The 19,358-nt window shown below is 46.3% G+C and overlaps 1 protein-coding gene and 1 long non-coding RNA gene across 6 annotated transcripts in view; one reads left to right on the top strand and one right to left on the bottom strand.

Moving 5' to 3' along the window:
- Dlgap2 (DLG associated protein 2) overlaps positions 1 to 19,358 on the bottom strand; it is a 709,635-nt gene that overhangs the window by 301,657 nt on the left and 388,620 nt on the right. For all 5 annotated transcript variants that reach the window (XM_039094154.2, XM_039094157.2, XM_039094156.2 and 2 more), the window contains one exon: positions 1,525 to 1,557. In XM_039094154.2, the coding sequence (XP_038950082.1) occupies positions 1,525 to 1,557 (33 nt within the window). The remainder of the gene's footprint in view (positions 1 to 1,524; positions 1,558 to 19,358) is intronic.
- Positions 4,664 to 6,814, top strand: LOC134482419 (uncharacterized). The gene is made up of 2 exons (XR_010058498.1): positions 4,664 to 5,827; positions 6,410 to 6,814. It is a non-coding gene; the product is annotated as an uncharacterized LOC134482419 (long non-coding RNA).

The following is a 19,358-nucleotide window of genomic DNA, read 5'->3' on the forward strand; positions in this document are numbered from 1 at the left end:
AGAGACCTGGGTCCTTCCTAGGCATAGTGTCACTGCCCTGGAAATTCTAAAAAGGGATCCACACCCCTCTTGGCTCCCACACTGTCTGTAATGATCTAGCCATCAGCCGGGACATGCCCAACGTCCAAAACCTGTTTTCCTTGAATCAGAAGGCACCCCTGGGGATGACCGCACATCACACACCAAACACTATCCTCAGCTGACAACAGACTTGTGTTATAAAAAAATGTCAAATGAAACTCATTGGAATTTGCTCAAGCTTCGACCTTGGAGGTTTACTTCCTGTCCTGTCTAGTACCTCTAGCATGCTGGAATCTTTAACAGGAGCGGGGGAAGGGAACTTTGGACTTGAAGCAGAACACAGTGATTACTCCCAGGCTGGGGATAACACAGAAAAGCTGTAATGATAAGAAATGATAGAGCTCCCAGTGCCTCCAAGGACCAAAAGAAGGAGAGCCTCACAGTAGCCTTAGGACAGAGGATCATTCCTTTGAAGGTTACACTTTTCTCATTATCCCGAAAAGACAGGGGACAGAGATTTATGTAAAATACCAGACCTTATCACCACTGAATTTGTGTTATGCACTCACACGCTTAATGCCACAAAAAGAATTTGGAAAACTTTGTCAAAATACTCCTTTGCCACCAGACTGAAGAAATTGCCTACTGGTCATAATTTTCTGATTAGCTTGGCACTTGGGCTGTTTTGCAGGGGAGTCTGTTCAGCTGGTCTGTCTACAAGGCATTCAAGTCTCTTGACACCCAGGTTCCAGAGCCAGTGTTAGGAGAGGAGATAGGGGCTGGAGCATGACCCCCAAGGCCACTCCGGAGCTACTATGTCTCCCTGAAGTCCCAAGGGTGGCTAGTTTTGCAGTTGGTGTATCTCTTTAAAACACACAACATCAAAACCCAGCTTCTCAAGTCCCCTGAACGGCTCCCATAGGAAATCCTTTCTTCTTCGTCTTACCACTGACAAGCACCATGTAAATCTGCTCTCACTGTTTGGAAATGTCATTTTGACTGGGCACCATCCCAGGAGCTGCTCCACTGTGGAATGTCTCAACCACAGGACCTGGCTGACACGTCCGTCCGCACGGCAGCTTGCGCTCACTGGCACCTCCTCTCAGGTTCAGTCATTGGCAATTAGGAGTAATTTCACAAAGCCTCATTTGATGTGAGCTTCATCGGGAGGTTTGGGTAATATTTCTAAAGCTAGCAAATGCATATTGGCATCTATTATCTGGAGAAAACTAGCTGAAACTTTCTGAGCACAATACAAAATAAAAAAAAGAGAAATACGGCCAACTGGTCAACCATGTTGATTTCGTATCAGAAGAAATTCTTGCCCGGCACTCACGCCTTCTGTTTTGTCTCATCCACATTGCTCATCAACCACCACAAAGAATATACTTTCAACTTCAAAACTGTCCAATCAACTCATCTGTGGCAGCAGCTTGTCTCTGCCAATCTAACGCATGAGGCACCATGGTGCCCTGCCCACCAGAGTAGATATGCAGTACTCACCTTCTGGCTCTCCGCAAAGGGTGCACTGAGACTCTGTGGAGAGAAGAGAGAGAGCAGTTAGCCATGGGCATGGCGGCACACTGCTCATGAATATAAGCAGCCTCACACAGCTGGAGCTCCACAGCCCAGAGCCCCCTGGGCCAGCACAGAGCTACCTTGACCCAGCAGTTCAGCAAGTTTTATCTAAAACCTGGATTTTCAAAAATGCCCTGAACGTTATACTTTATTAAGATAACAACCTCTCTGTCATATGCATAAGTGCACACCAAATCCATTCTCATAACTGCACAGGGCTCAACGCTTTCAAGCTACTCAGATGACATCGGGAGGGTGGGGCTAGCCATTTTCAATAGCTACATGTTAGACCACGGCCCTGTTAGAATTTACAGTCGTCATGACCTTCAGATGCAGAAAGTAATATCACGTCTCAATAAAGACACCCAAATTCACCAAGACTGATTGATTTCTGCACAAACCAGCCCAGGGCTCCATAGCTGGCTCTATAGAATGAATGGAGAGGCAGAGGGCACGGTGTCTGCAGGATATGCCCAGTGGGGAGTCACAGCGCCTACAGTATAGATACACATGGAGGAAGACTCATTAGTGCTTACGATCCAGAGTTAACCAGAAATAGATACACTATCTATTCCCCAAACTCTAGTACACAGGAAATCCAAAGGCCTTCCTGGGGAACAGGGGGAGCTTCCAAACCCTGGCTTCCAAACCTTTGACCCTGGCTGACTGTAAGGTATATACTATAGAGTATATAGCACAATGGTATTCTGTTGTCCGAGGCATGCATAGGGTAAGAAGACATGGTGACTTCTGAAGCGGCAGACAGAGTTTGGAATGCACAGACAGGGTAACTCCTGTACTACTCAGTCACAGACACTGACATACACTGGCATGGTAACCTTGTGTGCACTCAGACACACACAAGAAGATACCAAAGGCATGGTGACTTCTGTCTCTACCTAGACAATATTGAGTTACACAGGTTTGGTGATGACTGCATGCTCACCCACACACTTTATGGTGTATAGATCTAGTGACCCAGCATGTATCCAGATGCATTCTTAGAAGGACAACGGCATAGTGATCTGTGTATGCAGGCTGTTGGCATTTGTTCTAGGCTCCGCCCCACAGTTACCTGGCAACTGCCAGGTATGCCTGACTCACTATAAAAGGGGCTGCTTGACCCTCCTCTCTCTCTCTCTCTTGGTCTTGCTCTCTTGCTCTCTTCCCCTCTTCCCCCTCTGTCCCCTCTCTTCCCACCCTCGCCCCCACATATTCATGGCTGGCCTCTATTCCTCTACTCTCTCTGTCCCTCCCTCCCTCCCTCTCTCTCTGTCTTTGTCTCTCTCTGTGTGTCTCTCTGTCTCTGTCTCTGTCCCTCTCTGTCTCTGTCTCTCTCTGTGTCTCTCTGTCTCTGTCTCTCTCTCTGTGTCTCTTTCTGTCTCTGTCTCTCTCTGTGTCTCTTTCTGTCTCTGTCTCTCTCTCTGACTCTCTGTCTCTGTCTCTGTCTCTCTCTCTCTCTCTCTCTCTCTCGCTCTTGCTCTCTTGCTCTCTTCACCTCTTCCCCCTCTGTCCCCTCTCTCCCCACCCCACCCCCACATATTCATGGCTGGCCTCTATTCCTCTACTCTCTCTGTCCCTTCCTCCCTCCCTCCTTCCCTCCTTTTCTCTGTGTCTCAGTCTCTCTGTGTGTGTCTCTCTGTCTCTGTCTCTGTCCCTCTCTCTGTCTGTCTGTCTGTCTGTCTCTCTCTCTCTCTCTCCTTCTCTCTTTCCCTGCCTTTTTCTGTCTCCACTACCCTGTCTCCCCTCTCCATGCCCTAAATAATCTCTTCTCTATGCTATAACTCCATGTGGCCGGGACCTCAGGGGGAAGAGATGTCTCAGCATGGGGCCCTCAGAGGCACCCCCTTCCCTGACACCATACCGTGCCCCCACCAAACTATCCCTGGTTTCCTTTTCTTTGTTATAAAACACAACATAGGCAGACACACAGTAGGATGCCAAATGTCCATCATGTGCACATGGGACCCCGTGGGAGTCAGAGAAGCAGAGGGTCGGTGTGCAAATGTCTTACTGCGCACATGTTTTGGGGTAGGAGTTTCAGAAGGAGAACTGATTGGGGTTCCACAAGCCCCACCGGAAACTCACCCAGGCAGTCTATACACATACTCAGTGCCATTAGTAAGAGCAGTGTCTCCCTTGTCCTGACATCACAGCAGAAACTCCCACATAAGAAGCCATGAGGCAGAGCCATAACCTGTTTCCGGCAGGAACACTCAGCCTCAGCACCTATATATATATGCGTGCACACACATGTACATATACACACAGAGGCAGGGATACAAACACACACACAGACACACACATACATGCACACACACAAATACATACACACATATACATATACATGCAAACATATACATACACACATATATACACACATACACACATACATGCACACACATGTACATATACACACAGAGGCAGGAATACACACACATACACAGACACATAGATACATGCACACACACAAATACATACACACATATACATATACATGCAAACATATACATACACTCATTTATACACACATACACACACACACACATACATGCACACACATGCACATACACAGAGCCAATGCTCCCAGTGGTTTTTTTAAGATCCCACAGAAAAGAAGCCCCCCAACTTGAGCACCACAAGAACTTTACATGGTTCCTAGGAAAACAATGCTGAGTGCACACAGGTAACAGTCAGGCTGGGACCCAGGCCTCTGAGGAACAAGGACGAAGCAGCAGTGTCCCCCATAGGGTACCCAGCCTGGGTAACTACAGCCTAAGGTAACTATAGCCTTAGGCGCTAGAGAGCAGCGTCTGATCTAACTAACCTTCAACAATAACCAACCCATTCCCTGCTCTGTGGGCCTGAAGTCAATACCCCTACTCTCCTGGTATGTGTACTAAACCCCAGGCCTGGCTTTACATTATGGACTACAATTCCCAGAATCCACACCAACACTGACCCATGGTTAGGATCTTTTCCCAGAGAATTCATCTAATCCCAGCTGGCACATTGTGACAGCACAATAAGAGTCCTTAGAGTGAATTCAAACCTACGAGTCAAAGATCAGCCAGAAGCCTCCAGAACAGAGGTACCAGCTCAGCTGGTGTCAGAACAAAGTGAAGTGTTGAGCTATTTAAAGCTGAATTATTAGTGCCTCTACACCTATGCTTTAAAGTATTGTTTCCATGAAGATGACAGGGACAGGTGACTATGCCCGTTACCCCTGAACACATTTTTACCAGTGTTTCTCCATGGAAGCCCACGGCTGGCCCCTGCAGCTATGGCGACGCCTGACAAGTGACCAGGTCTGATGGTGCTATTCATCAAACGCACCCTTGAAGTTTACAAGAGTCCCTTGTTCCAATATTGGAGGTTACCAGTGCAGGCATTACACGCTGACACGAAGGAACTGTAATAGCCCAGTAGAGAAGGCATACTGGGTCCAGGCCAGTGTCTACTCTTCAGGGTCAGATTCTCTGGACAGCAGCATCATGACCACCAGAAACATTTGGGATAACCACATGGTTCTAGGACATGGTGCTAACTACATCTGATTATTGAGAGTCTGGTGAAAAAGGTCATAGAGCTTCCAGGGAAATGCTCAGAAGGCACCAAGGACTTCACCAGCTTAGACACGTGAGACCTCCAACACTCTGCACACAAGCTCCGGGCCTGTGCAGGTGGGCTGAGCTGTGAGGAGGAACTCGAGTGAGACTCACAGAACAGTGCATGGTGCATGGTGGCCAGTACTGGACCTTTGCTTGCTAAGTGACACCTTGTGCCCCAGGTTCAGTTCCTGGGAGAGGGTATAGCAGCTCTTGCCTCCCATCCTTCCCTGGCCCTCCAGCCTCCGCCTTTGACTTCCTCAAGCCCAAAGGGTTAACTACTAGAAGCAACCATGATGATGAACAGCGCCCCCTTGGGATCCAATGTGACAGGGTTAGACCCGTGGTCCTTCCTCCCAAGGAACACCTGCTTAAAATATGCTGGATATAATGAGAATTGATCTGGTTACACTGAAAATTCATCTCCATTACTGAACTCATTTAAATAAGGAGACAACTCTACAAATTTATGTCAATTAGCACAGACTGAGAAACCTGCTCGTGATCTTACGTGAGTTCTACACGCACCTGCGCCAGACGCAGGCCCTTGAGAGTCTGGTTATTCCCAGAGCTATGAAGCATGAACAGCCAGAGCCAAGCTCACCACGCTCTGGCATATGGTGAGTACTTTATTTTAATCTCCTGGGAGAGAAGGAACTACCTCTGTGAACTGTGAAAGCACCTACCTCCGGAAGGAACTTTAAATGCACCCACATATTTTATCAGAGGCCCCTTCCAACTCTGTATGGGAAGCAACATGCATGTCCTCTCCATGCTTTGTCCTGGAGAGAACCCCTGGGCACCTGCTCTCTCCCAACTGCAGAGGCAGCTGGGGTTGAAAGCAGAGGTGGTGGTAGCTTAAGCAATGGGAGAGATAAAGCAGCTCTATGCTACCCCGAACCCCTTGAGGAAAGAAGCCTTCTTTGCAGGAGAGCCTCTGTGCATGAATCATGGGCAAGTCTCAAAGCCAGAATTCCAGGAGTTTATGGACAGGAGCCCTTCATCCCCAAGGCTTATTCAAATTCATGTTCCAGTTCTGCATGCCACAGAGGATGCCCCTCAGAGTGACCCCCAGAAGGGGCAGGGTGGAGGGGCAAAGCAGGAAGAAGCTAGAGAAGGGAATCTGTGGGAAGTAAGTGCACTAGGCCACATGTTGGATACTGGGCAATGACTAATTAGCTTCTTTCTCTGCTCTCTCCCAGGCCCTCCAGCTGAGCTGTGATGACTAGACATGTGGGCATACCCAATACTAAATACTACTAAGGTTATTCTTTGTCTCACCCACGCCGTGTCCCAGACTGACTGTCCCTGTCACAGTGCACAAACATGACAGGGCCAGGTGACACCTAACCCCAGAACTCATTATGACACAAGCACATAACACATGTCATGGAAGCCCATGGCAAAATGCCTATGTCACACACAACACTCTAACAGGATACGGTCATGCCCCCATGTGACTGCGTGACAACCATGTGACTTGACCTAACAAGCTAGGACCTAAGTCTACATCGATGGGAACAGTCCTTTGAATCATAATTGGTTTTTTATGATAGGGTCTTACAGCTCATTTTCAACATTAAACCTTAAGGAGAATGGGGGAAAGCATGGGACTTTGTTTTCAGTTTTGTTTTGAATGCTTTTCTTCTTGCTCTCTTTGGACGCCTGCATCGGGTCTAGGATTTGAGTGTGTCTGTATTTACGTGTGCACGTGTGGAGGTGTGCACACACCTTAGAGCATGTGTGGAGATCAGAGGATGGGTTGCAGGAGTGTGTTCTTCCTACTATATGGGTCCCAGAAACTGAACTTAGATCATCAAACCTGACAGAAGGTACCAAGCCTTATCCACTAATCCATCTCCCTAGCCCTACTTTTGGGGACAGAATCTTACTTCAAAATACTATTGTTGAGGCTTGCTTTGAACTCCCAACCTTCCTTCTTCTACCTCCCAAGTGCTGAGATTACAGCCATATGCTACCACGTCCAGTTTATACCGTCTTGGGGATTGAACTCTTTTCTTGTGCATGTCAGGTAAGCAACCTGCCGACCGAGTTACATCCCCAGCTCCTGGATGTGCTTAAATGTCCATTAAGTAATAGATAAAACCCAGTATGCGACAGGTATACTGAGAGGCACGTACTGGTGACACCGTGCTTGCAACCTGCTACTAATGTACACTTAGTAGATGTGTAAGGAATAGCCTGGAGTGGTAAATTGGAGGTTCTCAGAAGTTACCTCTATGTAAGATTACGTAAACATATGGTGGGACTGCACAGGAAGGAAAACGAGACAACAAATGAGACCCTTGAATGAGACCTTTACTACACGTTAGCTCATAGTTAATGTTAAAAGCAACTTTATAGTTTACATATTTCTCTATGTCATAGGTTTCACTCATTGAGTCATTCCAGACATAGGCGAGAGGATCTGGGGTCCACACTTAGTGAGCTCTGATCATTGGCAGTTTAAGGATAGCGTTCACTGGTCATTAATTTACAAGGATGCCATTTGCCTCATTGGAGGAGATGCTGGCGGGAGAGACCAACCGACCACAATGTAGTAAGAGCAAAGACTCTGAAAGAGGAAGCACACGTTCAGGACCCACAGATCCTCCAGTGGTACTGGTCACGGCAGATTCACTCACAGGGGCAGGTGGAGAAAGCTGTGTGAGGGGCGTGGCCTTCCCCAGGAAGAGCAAGAGCCCAAGTCTTGGTGACTAACAGGTCATCTTTATGGATACATCAGAGACAGAAAGAGCACCCAAAGGTGGGAAAACCCAGTTTAGGACACACACACACACACACACACACACACACACACACACACACACACACACACACACACACACGTCATCTTAGGAAGTTCCAGACAGGGAGGAGCCCCGCTGCCTACTGTAAGCACAGCGAAGAGAGGTGCCTCCATTGTAATGGCTGCATACAAACAGAATTCTAGTTTGACTTGGAAACACCATGAAGGCAAACGCAAGAGTCAATCAATGGCTTTAGTAAAGAAACAGCCACGGAGGGGTTGGGGATTTAGCTCAGCGGTAGAGCGCTTGCCTAGGAAGCGCAAGGACCGGGGTTCGGTCCCCAGCTCCGGGAAAAAAAAAAAAAAAAAAAAAAGAAACAGCCACGGAAACCCACTGTACAAGTACTGGTGGCTGACAGAGAGGTTGGGCACCTTTCTCCAAACAGCACCCCAAAGCAGGAACAGAAAGGCTAGCTAACACTTCCTACCAATTGACTGTGAAATGCCTCATTTGGCTGAAATGGTTCTGGGGGGCACATATTTGCCGCCCTCAGAGTAAGCTTGACTTAAGAATGTTAAATAATTATTAGACTCTCCGGGGAAAATAGCATCCAGTTATTATCCAATCCAAACACGTGCTCCCTCCCGCAGAGCGCACCTGGGATTAAAGATCAGCAAGACCAGCGGCTTCCCAAGGAAAATCAATGCTTCTTTATTTCACACCACAGCACAGGATGGTGCTCACCACTGGGCCGTATCCATCCAGCGATGCTCTGTGTGAGCGACCAGAGCTCTTATTTCCCCCTTCACTGAAGGAGAGGATTATGCAGCCTGCCTATCACCAGCCACACAGTCCTGAAGGAAACTTCTAGTTTTTGACAATTTTCAAAATATTTCCCCCAGCGGAGCATTCTGTAGTCTCTCCCCAGCTCCTTATGGACACATCAAAAGTACACAAGAGCAATCAAACTGAAGCCATATTCTGGCCTCCCCGATAATTCAGGGACACAAAGGGCCCATCAAAGCCTATTCAGTCAGGAAGTCCACTCGTAGCCCTTCTGTCCACTCTGAGCAGCTGACACAATTGCTTCACCGTCAGCCCTCAGGAGGAGGGCAGCGGTATCTCTGAGGGGCCAGGCTACTCTGGAGAATAGTCATAAACTCTAAGGCTCTGGAAAGGTGGTAAGATCCTTCCCACCCCCACAAGGGTTTTGTGGGTTTTCCCCACAGCTGTCTTTTCCAATTGACCCAACCGCAAAAACAAAGAGATGAAGCACCCGCCATCCTTCCATTCTGGTCTCACTTCCTTCTCTTAGTATCACAAGTTGTTCTGGCTACTTTTTTGTCAACTCAAAATAAACTAGAGTCATCTGCTAGGAGAGGACCTCAATTGAGAAATCGCCCCCAGCTGTAAGATCCAGCTGTAAGGCATTTTCTTCATTAGTGATTGATAAGGGAGGACCCAGTCCAGTGTGGGTGGTGCCATCCCTAGGCTGGGGGTCCTGGGTTCTATAGAAAAGCAGGTTGAGCAAGCCAGGGAGCAAGTCAATAAGCAGCACTCCTCCATGTCCTCCGCATCAGCTCCTGCCTCCAGGTTCCTGCTCTGTCTGAGTTCCTGCCCTGACTTCCCTTAATGATGGCAGTGTGACCTTAGAGTTGCAGGCTAAAATAAACCCTTCTTTCCCCCAGTTGCTTTGGTCATGGAGTTTTATCACAGCAATAATCACCCTAACCAGGACAAGAGTCAACAGGAGGAGCCTCTCCTGAGGCCATGCTCTCTCTCCTCATGTGAGGAGCCTCTCCTGAGGCCATGCTCTCTCTCCTCATGTGAGGAGCCTCTCCTGAGGCCATGCTCTCTCTCCTCATGTGAGGAGCCTCTCCTGAGGCCATGCTCTCTCTCCTCATGTGAGGAGCCTCTCCTGAGGCCATGCTCTCTCTCCTCATGTGAGGAGCCTCTCCTGAGGCCATGCTCTCTCTCCTCATGTGAGGAGCCTCTCCTGAGGCCATGCTCTCTCTCCTCATGTGAGGAGACTCTCCTGAGGCCATGCTCTCTATCCTGTTCTTGCATGTGGCTCACCCACTCCTTAGCTGGGCTTGTTTACTTCATGCCGCATCTCTGGGTGCCATTCCCTGAGGCCAAAATTCACCTTCCTAACCCAGATTTGGGCTGGAGAAGCCAGCCAGTAATGAATGATTTAGACATTTGGCTCCACAATGGACCAGACAACCTGGTAATCTCCTCCTTGCCCCCTTCTCCTCCGGCATCCCTCGGCCTCGCAAGGGCCTACTTCAGCTGTCATGCTTTCAAGTTCTCAGTGCTCTGTCTGCCCAGGTCAGAGCTGCTGGTGAGGGCCCTGGTGCCTTTTCCACACTAAGGCAAGCCATCAAATTTATGCGGGTGTGAGTTACCCATTAGGACAGTGGGATTTCCCCTCATTGGGATTTCACCCTCCAAATGATCAAGCCAAAACTCTAGGGCAGTGGTTCCCAGCCTCCCTAAGGCTGGCACCCTTTAATACAGTGCCTCAGGTTGTGGTGACCCCCAACCATAAAGTTATTTTGTTGCTACTTCATAACTGTAACTATGTTACTGTTATGAATCAAAATATAAATATCCAATATGCAGGATATGTGATTGCCATGAAAGGCTCATCCCATCCCCAGAGGGGTCATGACCAACAGGTCGAGAACCACTGCTCTCCAGTGGTTTGTCCAGCCCTGAATCATTCTAAGTCGTGATCATGGGAAGGCAGCTGGGCTTGGTTTCACTATATTTGGAAGGCTTGGTGTTTTAGGAACTAAGTGTCTGAAGCCTCCATGGTAACAGCATCAGCTACACAGAGAATCAAAGATAAATCAGGAGAGAGGCCAAGTTTTCTCCCTGACAACCCCTGTATCCAACAAATAGCCAGGAAGCCTCTCATACCATAACTCAAAATCTACCAAAAGCCCAATCACTCCCAATCTCCTGCCATGGTCAGGCTGACAGCATGCACCAAAGTATAGTGAAGCCAGAGCCACCAAGGAAGCCATGTTTCCTTTCTCTTCTCAGACGTAACAACAATCATCTCAGTAGTAGACCTTTCTCTTTGCATTCTGTCTCCAGCTCACAGAACAAACCAGGCCGTGGCCCTCCTGACAAGGAAAAGCCTTGTTTTGAGGGCCTGCCCCTTGCTTGATGCATGGCCAGACTCAAGGCCCCATGCAGAGGTCTGTTAAGAAAGACCTGTAAACCCTCTCTCACAGCTATGGACCTACTGGTCACTATAGACACTCAGATCCTTTAGATGTGTGGGAGGATGTGGGATCTTGCAATGCCTCTTGGAGGAAATATGTGATTCTAGCATGCGGTAGAGCTGGGGTATAGGAACATCGAACACACAGGCTTGGCATGGAGCCGCTGTCCAGTGAAGAAGGGTGAGGTGGACAGAACGTGAGAGACTGGTCACCCTGACTACATGACAGAGACCAGGGGCTGAGAAATGGTGAGCTAGGCAATGTCTCCCTTCCGTGTTACTCCGCCAGCTTCTCCCAAGGGCCGACCATGCTGTAAGGCCTGCAGTAGTGCCCAGGGAAGCCAACCTCACTGTAGGGTTCCCTAACATTGCAGCCGCTCTGGAATATCAGAGTTTGACTTCTCCAGATTCACAGCTTCCTGCTGTAAACGGCTCACGCTCATTAATCTGATGTGAAAATTACGACCAGCCTTATTTGAACTTTGACCACACCTAGAAATATTAGTCACCTGACCCTAAACAGGCACTGTGTTACAGATATTTATGGCCACATACAATTTATTGTTATATATATTTATCACTATATGTATGTATAAATAAACAATATATGTATAAATAGTATATAATATAAACACATGTACTTATATGCAATATATTCTGTATAGATGTATCATATAAAGTTACACATTAAATAAATCTATAAAATAAATACATTAAATGAACACATATGTATATAAATATACATATATATATTTCTAAATGTATGTAGATGTCACAAATACAGAGAAGGACATATACAGACAAAAATATATATGGGCCATAAGTATATTTCTAAATAATAAGGGACAGTCAGTCACTGCTGCTTAAGGCTTTTTAAAACATGTGTTCAACTACATTTCTTTTTTCTCTGGTTATCAAACATATAAAATAAACACTGGTCTCAGGAGACTCGACCCAATTTTCTCATTACTCCCAAGACAAAGGGGTGGTGCCTGTAAACGCTGGCAACAGGTTTGTGACACGCAATGGATTGGGGGATGCTCCCCCAAACCAAACAACCCCAAGGTGAAATCGAGCCTCAGGCTGTACCAAGGTCACTTTCAGTTCCCTAAGCCATAACTCTCCTTGCTTGGACCTCTACATCAAAACTATTCCCTGTCACCGCCTGTCACATCCCCAGTTTGTTCTGAAAGTGTCAGCAAAATATCACTTATTTTTAAGGTTTTTTTCTTTGTTGGTCGCAGGTACACTCGTTTATTACAGCAAGACTCTCAGGACTCAAGAGCACGCGTGATTTAGTGGTCTGTGCACAAGCTGTTATTTATCTGTCAGTTCTGAGTCCCTTACTGTGCTGTTTCAGGGGAGGACTCTGTGGAGGAGTCACAGGGAGAGTCGGCGGTGGCTGTCACACTTCAGCTTTCCTTGAAGCTGTAGTTCCTGTTTTCTTCTCATTTTCTTTGTATTTAACTTCTTTTCTTCAGCACTAAGCACTGAGTTTAGGGTCTCACACAGGCAGGACAGAGCTCTGCCACTTAGGTATCTTCCCACCACCGTTTTTACTTTCGGCAAACATTTTTATTTTGGGTCAGAATCTTACAAGTTTGCCCTGGATGGCCCTGAACAGAACTCTATCACTAGACACCATCCTGTTGCATGAGAAGCTGAGACAGGAGGATTAAAAGTTCAAGGCACACCTGGGCTACTTTCTGACCTATCACAGCCATTTTTTTCCCCATTCCATTCACTCGGAATGAAAGTTGGTTCGCCTGCTTCTATCATGAAACAGAAAGGCAATTAAACACTCTTGAGAAAGTATAGAATCTTTGAGACATGTTTTAATCTATGCTGGATACGTTTTTTTTTTTTTCCGGAGTAAATCTTTGAAACAGCTTTTAACTCTACAAAATATTTTAAACTAGAGCAAGAATCATAGCTACACTAGGAAACGTCTCCAGTTCTGAGAAGCCAATATGGGCTCCCAAGACCCTGTTTCATTTTTCAACTCTGAGAGGAGAGCGTGAAGAAGCTCTAGATCAAGGGCTCTGCAGTCCTGCCTCCAAGGCACAGGGGTGAGGATAATGCAGCAGGCCAGAAGCCCATGGACTTGGGGGACTTGGGGGACTTGGGGGACTTGGGGGATTTGGGCATCCCTGGCCTAGGACAAAGACAGGAAAATGAGCTGTAGGATCTGATAAACCACTAATTTGTTTCCTACATACACTGGGGAAATAACTTTCCCATTTCCAAATTTGACAGAAAAATGGCTACAACACAGTTGGTTGGTTGGGGGCAGTCTTGGGGGTTTACGATTTTATTTGGTAAATTGCCTATATCCTAGTCAGATCAAATGTCCTAAGGTGATTTCAAAAGTATACAGACCACGCCTACGGGAATCTGACTCCAGTCAGTCAGGATGCTTAGGCCAGCTGTGCTAACTCATGCTGTGAGTTACTGACAGCACAGAATAGCAGGAATGAGCTCCTGGGCAAAGGTTCAATGCGGAAGTGACACGTCTCACCACTATTTCCGTGGGCTCCTACCCAGAGATCCATTTCCTGAGGTCAAGCCCTAACTCCTCATCAAGGACAGAGACATCTCTGCCCTCCTCCCTGGAGAGGGTCCCAGGCTACCAAATGATACTACGTCATGCTCAGATCACACCTGGCTGCCACCACCTCTGTCTGTGCCAGTAACACTGGGTACAGAATATGTCTTCTTCCCGGCTCTGCCTGGAAAATGATTATTCATTCATCTTTAAAAAGTATTATTCATTTACTATGAGATACACTCATTTAAAATATGGGCTCCTAAGACCCATATTCAATGACGCATTTTAAAACATAGATTTGTGAACACTACTCTACTATTCTAAAATGGAATCCACACTGTTCACATTTTTTTTTTTTTTTTTTTACATTTAGTTGATCGGGAGACATCACCCATGAGTTGGTCTTCTCTTTCCACCATGTGGATTCCAGGTATCAAACTCAGATCTTCAGACGTGGCAGTGAGTTCCTTCACCAATCAAGCCCCTGAACCAGTTCTGATCCATACTCTTCAGTCACGATCAGTTTTTCCAGGGACCCCTCAAACAGATGAGTTCTATATAGTTTACCTACTCTGAGCACTTCATATAAATGGAACCCTACATGTGTGTCTTCTTCCTGGCTTTGCTCACTTACTGAAATGCTTTCTGGGCTCACCCACATTGCAGCAAACATCTATGCTTCCTTCTTTTTAATCATCAGTTAATTCTTTATTGTTTGGATTTATTCCCATTCCTCAGTTGTTTGATGGGTTTCCACCTTTTGAATAATGTGTCTACAAACACACACACACACACACACACATGGGTGCACACACACACACACACACACACACACACACACACATACACATTCTTGAGTGGATATACATTTCTTTCATCTTGGCTCTTGGGTATACCACAAGCAATGGAATTGCAAATCATAGGCTAACCTAATATTTAGTGTTTCAAAGAAATGAGATGGCTTTTGAAGGTGAATATATCACTTTCCATCACCAACAGTGGCACACCAGCCTCGAAGCTTCTCCACCATCCTGCCAACACTTACTGTGTCTCTTCGATTGCTGTCATTTCCATGGGTGTGAAGAGGAAGTAGGTAGTGTTGGTTTACATTTTCCTAGTCTCAATGCAGTAGGCGTTTGTAAATCTTGTCTATGCAAGTCCTTTGCTTGCTATTTGATTGGTTTGTCTTCTAATGACAAACATAAAAATACATTATTGGGGCATTATAGACACTCTTTGCAATTTCTAGATAAGAGACGTTTAGACATGTGATTTGCAATGTTCCCCATCCAAGGTCTTTTTATGCCATTTTATTGATGGTGAACCCAGCCGTAAAAGCTTCTCACTCCGACAACTCCAGCTGATTGGCATTTTGTTGTTCATGCTTTTAATGTTATAGATACTTTAATCTAAGGTCACAAGAATGTGAGCCCATGCCAACTTACAATATTCATCCTCACACTGTGCTCCATTTTGAGCTAATTTAATAGCACAAGGCCGGGGCTGGGATTCCTGCTTTTCTATGTGTACAGCCAGTAGTCATCTGTTAAAGCTTTTGCCTAAATGTTTTGTTTTAAACATTGGAACTTTGGAAACACCGGCTCTACCAGCATCCTTCTACAATGTTTTAATCTCCTGTGTCATAACTGTTTTGTCTTTCTTCCTCAGGAGATTGGTCTGCTGGCTCCAAGTCAGTCATGTTCAGTCTTTAATGTAGAGTTCTGAGTGATGTGATCTGTAATACACCATTCGTTCAACAGATACTTATTAGGTATGCCACACGCTGTACCAAGTACAAAGTTATGACCACACAATGTTTGGAAGGGACACATACCACATACACACACACACACACACACACACACACACAGAGAGAGAGAGAGAGAGAGAGAGAGAGAGAGAGAGAGAGAGAGAGAGAGAGCTTGAGCTTGAGCTTGATTGATTGATTGATTGATTGATTGATTTCTGGTATTTGCGGGCTTTGTTCGTGTACTTACACTGTATCCAGATAATTAGACATTGGATGACCAAATACCCCTGCAGGCATGTGATCAGTTTATTTCCACACAGAACAAATGATGGGCACTTTGCCTTAATCAATCAGGCCAGGGAGGCTGTGTTCGAGCTACATAATGAATGTAGATTATGGCAGATTTCTGTAGTAGCCGTGCATGATGGTCTGAAGGGAGAGGGACGCGATGAGAGGGTCTATGATATAAGTCCTGGGGGATGAGGAACATGACCACGGTTGTGGCAATGGATGCTCTTGACGCAACTGGCAGTGAAAAATGGGGAGAATAAAGTGTGGATTGATTTTAAAATCTGATTTAGGGAACTGGAGAAGACCATATGGAGAAAAGCCAAAGGACTATTCACTGACTCTGTTTGTCATGTAACGGAGGGAACATAGGGGGAAAAGACTCCACAATATGTCGGGAGAGAAGGAAGATATTTTTTAAAAGTGAGGAGTTATTAAATAACAATGGACAATTGCAGTGGGAAAGATCAAGCTGCAGGGAACCAGGGGGACACAGGGATAGTCGGGACATTTTTTCAAAGCAAAGGAACACAAATAAAGCATGAGTCCATCTTCCCCTCGGACAAGGTGCACATTCCTCCCAGCCTTCAAGATGCTGATACAGGATGCCTTGGCTACATAGCAGAAACCTGTCCCAATACAACTGAGAAGGCCATTACTTAAGTGATGGTATATGTTATTCTTCCTCAAACAGAAAATGTTAAAGCAGGTTTCCACAGTCATGTGCTAGTTAATGTCGTCTCATTATGTGGGAGACCATGTGCCTTACCCCCAAACTAATGTCTCCAGAGGTACCTTCGTTTTGACCTGCCACAGCCTCAGTCCCTAACTGCTCCCCACCAGATGGAGATTCTAGACAGCTTAGTGCAGATAAGGACCACAGTGCAAAGTTGTGGGTTCCTGAAGGTGTACAGACACACCACCATGCTCATTACATGCACAGACACCCACAGAGCAGAACAGTATCAACTGTCCTATTGGGGATGGCTTTCTTCCTAAGAAGCAAAAGAGTAGAGTAGACGTTGGGGACAATCTAGGTCCTTGTCCTTGTTCATGAATGTTGACTCATTTTTCTTGCCTCACAACAAGTACCTAAAACTTCTTCACACACACACACACACACACACACACACACACACACACACACACACACCCCACAGAAGAGTAAGACAAAAACAAAATTAGACTAAAGAGCATGGGGAAATTGGGAGAAGGACTCAAGTTTGTCCGGGGGATCAAAAATGCTCTCCAGAGAAGCACTTGTTTGAGACTATGCTTGAAGCATCTTGGAAAATGGGTATCCATCGATTTATTCATTCACCTCTCCATCCATCCATCCATCTACCCGCTCACTGTGGGCCCCTCCCTCGTAGAGTACAGCTTCTGGTGAGACAGCTGTTTAGCTGAAGAATTAACCATGCGACGTCAAGTGTGACAAATGCTACAAGGGCAGCTCATTTAAGACAGAACCTAATTCGGAAGTCAGGACAGTTACACTGAGAACAACACATCAGGGATAGGGTGTTCTGAAAGACACAGGTATTGTGGCTCTGTAGGAAGACCTGGAGAAACTCCCCCATGGACAGGGGAAGACATCCAGGGCAAGGCAGGACCCTTGGCCAGCAGGTCAGGCTCATAGCCCCTCGCATTTCTATCCCAGGTTCTAGGAGCTGATCCCCAATTCCACTGTCTCCCATCTCTCGAGCCTTCACAAGTCCACAAATTGGATAAACTAATTAGCACTTCCACATTAATTAATTTTCTGTTGCTTATGTAAGCTATGAGGTTTCTGTTCTTCTGATGATCTCCTTAGGTAAGTTTGCCCACAAACAAATTAAATCCCATTATATCAAATTATCACAGAATGTCAATCATGAAAGTATATCTGAACGCATAGTTTCCCCTGCTGTGCCCTTAGACATGGTCTCCCACCATGAAGAAATATCTCACATAGAGGAAGCACTGTGAGGAGCCTGTATGCTTGGACACCAAAACAATTTATTATCAAAGTCATTTTAACAGGGTGACAAGTATATGTATGTCTTAGTTGTATGCATGGACCAGAAAGGGTATGAGTGTCTCAAACATTAGAAGTAAAGAACAATTAGGGATGGGAAAATGTCTTAGTGTTTTACTGTGAACAGACACCATGACCAAGGCAACTCTTACAAAAGACAACATTTAATTGGGGCTGGCCTACGGGTCCAGAGGTTCAGTCCATTATCATCAAGGCAGGAACATGGCAGCATCAGGCAGGCATGGTGTAGGCAAAGCTGAGAGTTCTACATCTTCATCTGAAGGTTGCTAGTGGAAGACTGGCTTCCATATGGCTAGGATGAGTGTCTTAAAGCCCACACCTACAGTGACACACTTCAACAAGGCCACATCTACTCCAAGGCTACACCCCCTAATAGTGACACTGCCTGGGTTAAGCATATTCAAACTACCACAAGAGAGACTTGGTTGGTATACAGTTCACCTTGCAAGTGAACCTGAGTTCAGGCCCCAACACAAACATAAAAAAAGCAGGAGATGGTGGTAAACACTTGAAATCCCAGCATTAGGGACCTAATGGCAGTGAGATTTCCAGACTTACTGGCCAGCCAGCCAACTCTATTTCGTGTCCCAGGACAGTGAAAGACCTTGTCTTAGAAAAACAACATGTATGATTCCCAAGGAAATAGAGCCGCGGTTGTCCACTGGCTTCTACACACAGGTGCTCACACATGTGTATTTGTGCACACAGGAATGCACACAATGAAAACAGGTCCACTGTGATGCTTCCTGATCTGACCATGTTTCTATAGCTTACATGGGTCCTACTAACCTAAGTCAAATCATGTTCCTGCTCATGAAATAAAAGGCAAAAATAAAGTCATTGTTCAACTGAGAACTAAGCCAGGGCAAGGTGAAGACCATCCAAAGCTGCTGGGTCCTCAACTTGAGAATGGTGGCAATTGCCCCAAAGTGAGATGCATGTTCACTGGGTGAATAGGCAGAGCTCCAAGAAAGAAACAAAACAGAATTGAAGTGGCGAGGTTTGACAGTATTAAGAACGCAAGCTGGAGAGATGGCTCAGTGGTTAAGAGCAATGTCTGCTATTCCAAAAGACCTGGGTTCAATTCCCAGGACCCACATAGGGGCTCACAACCATCTGTAATTCCAGTTTCAGAGATCTGGTGTCTTCCCCTGACCTCCGTGGGCACCAAAAATGCACATGGTACAGGGGCATATACGCAGGCAAAACACTCAGACACATAAAAGGAAGTAAATCTTTTCTAAACTGCAAACACTGTCCCTTCCCTGGATGTGAACAGTGTGGGTGGAAATGATGACAGCTCTTGAAGCCTCTTGGCCAGTGTGCAGTGATCGAATCATGGGTGGGCTTCTCAGATCGCTACCTGGCACAGTTTTATATCTTAAAAGTGAAGCAGCTGCTATGGGCTGAGCTCACATGCAGAGCCCCTAGGCCCCATCCTTAAATTGTGACCCTTCTGGGGCCAGGCTCATTTTCTTGGGGTGACCCTGAGCCACCATAACATATGTTACAAAAGGAGACCTTTAGGTACAGACAAAGAGA

This window comes from Rattus norvegicus, chromosome 16 (genome assembly GCF_036323735.1).
Source record: "Rattus norvegicus strain BN/NHsdMcwi chromosome 16, GRCr8, whole genome shotgun sequence".
NCBI classification, from domain to species: Eukaryota; Metazoa; Chordata; class Mammalia; order Rodentia; family Muridae; genus Rattus; species Rattus norvegicus.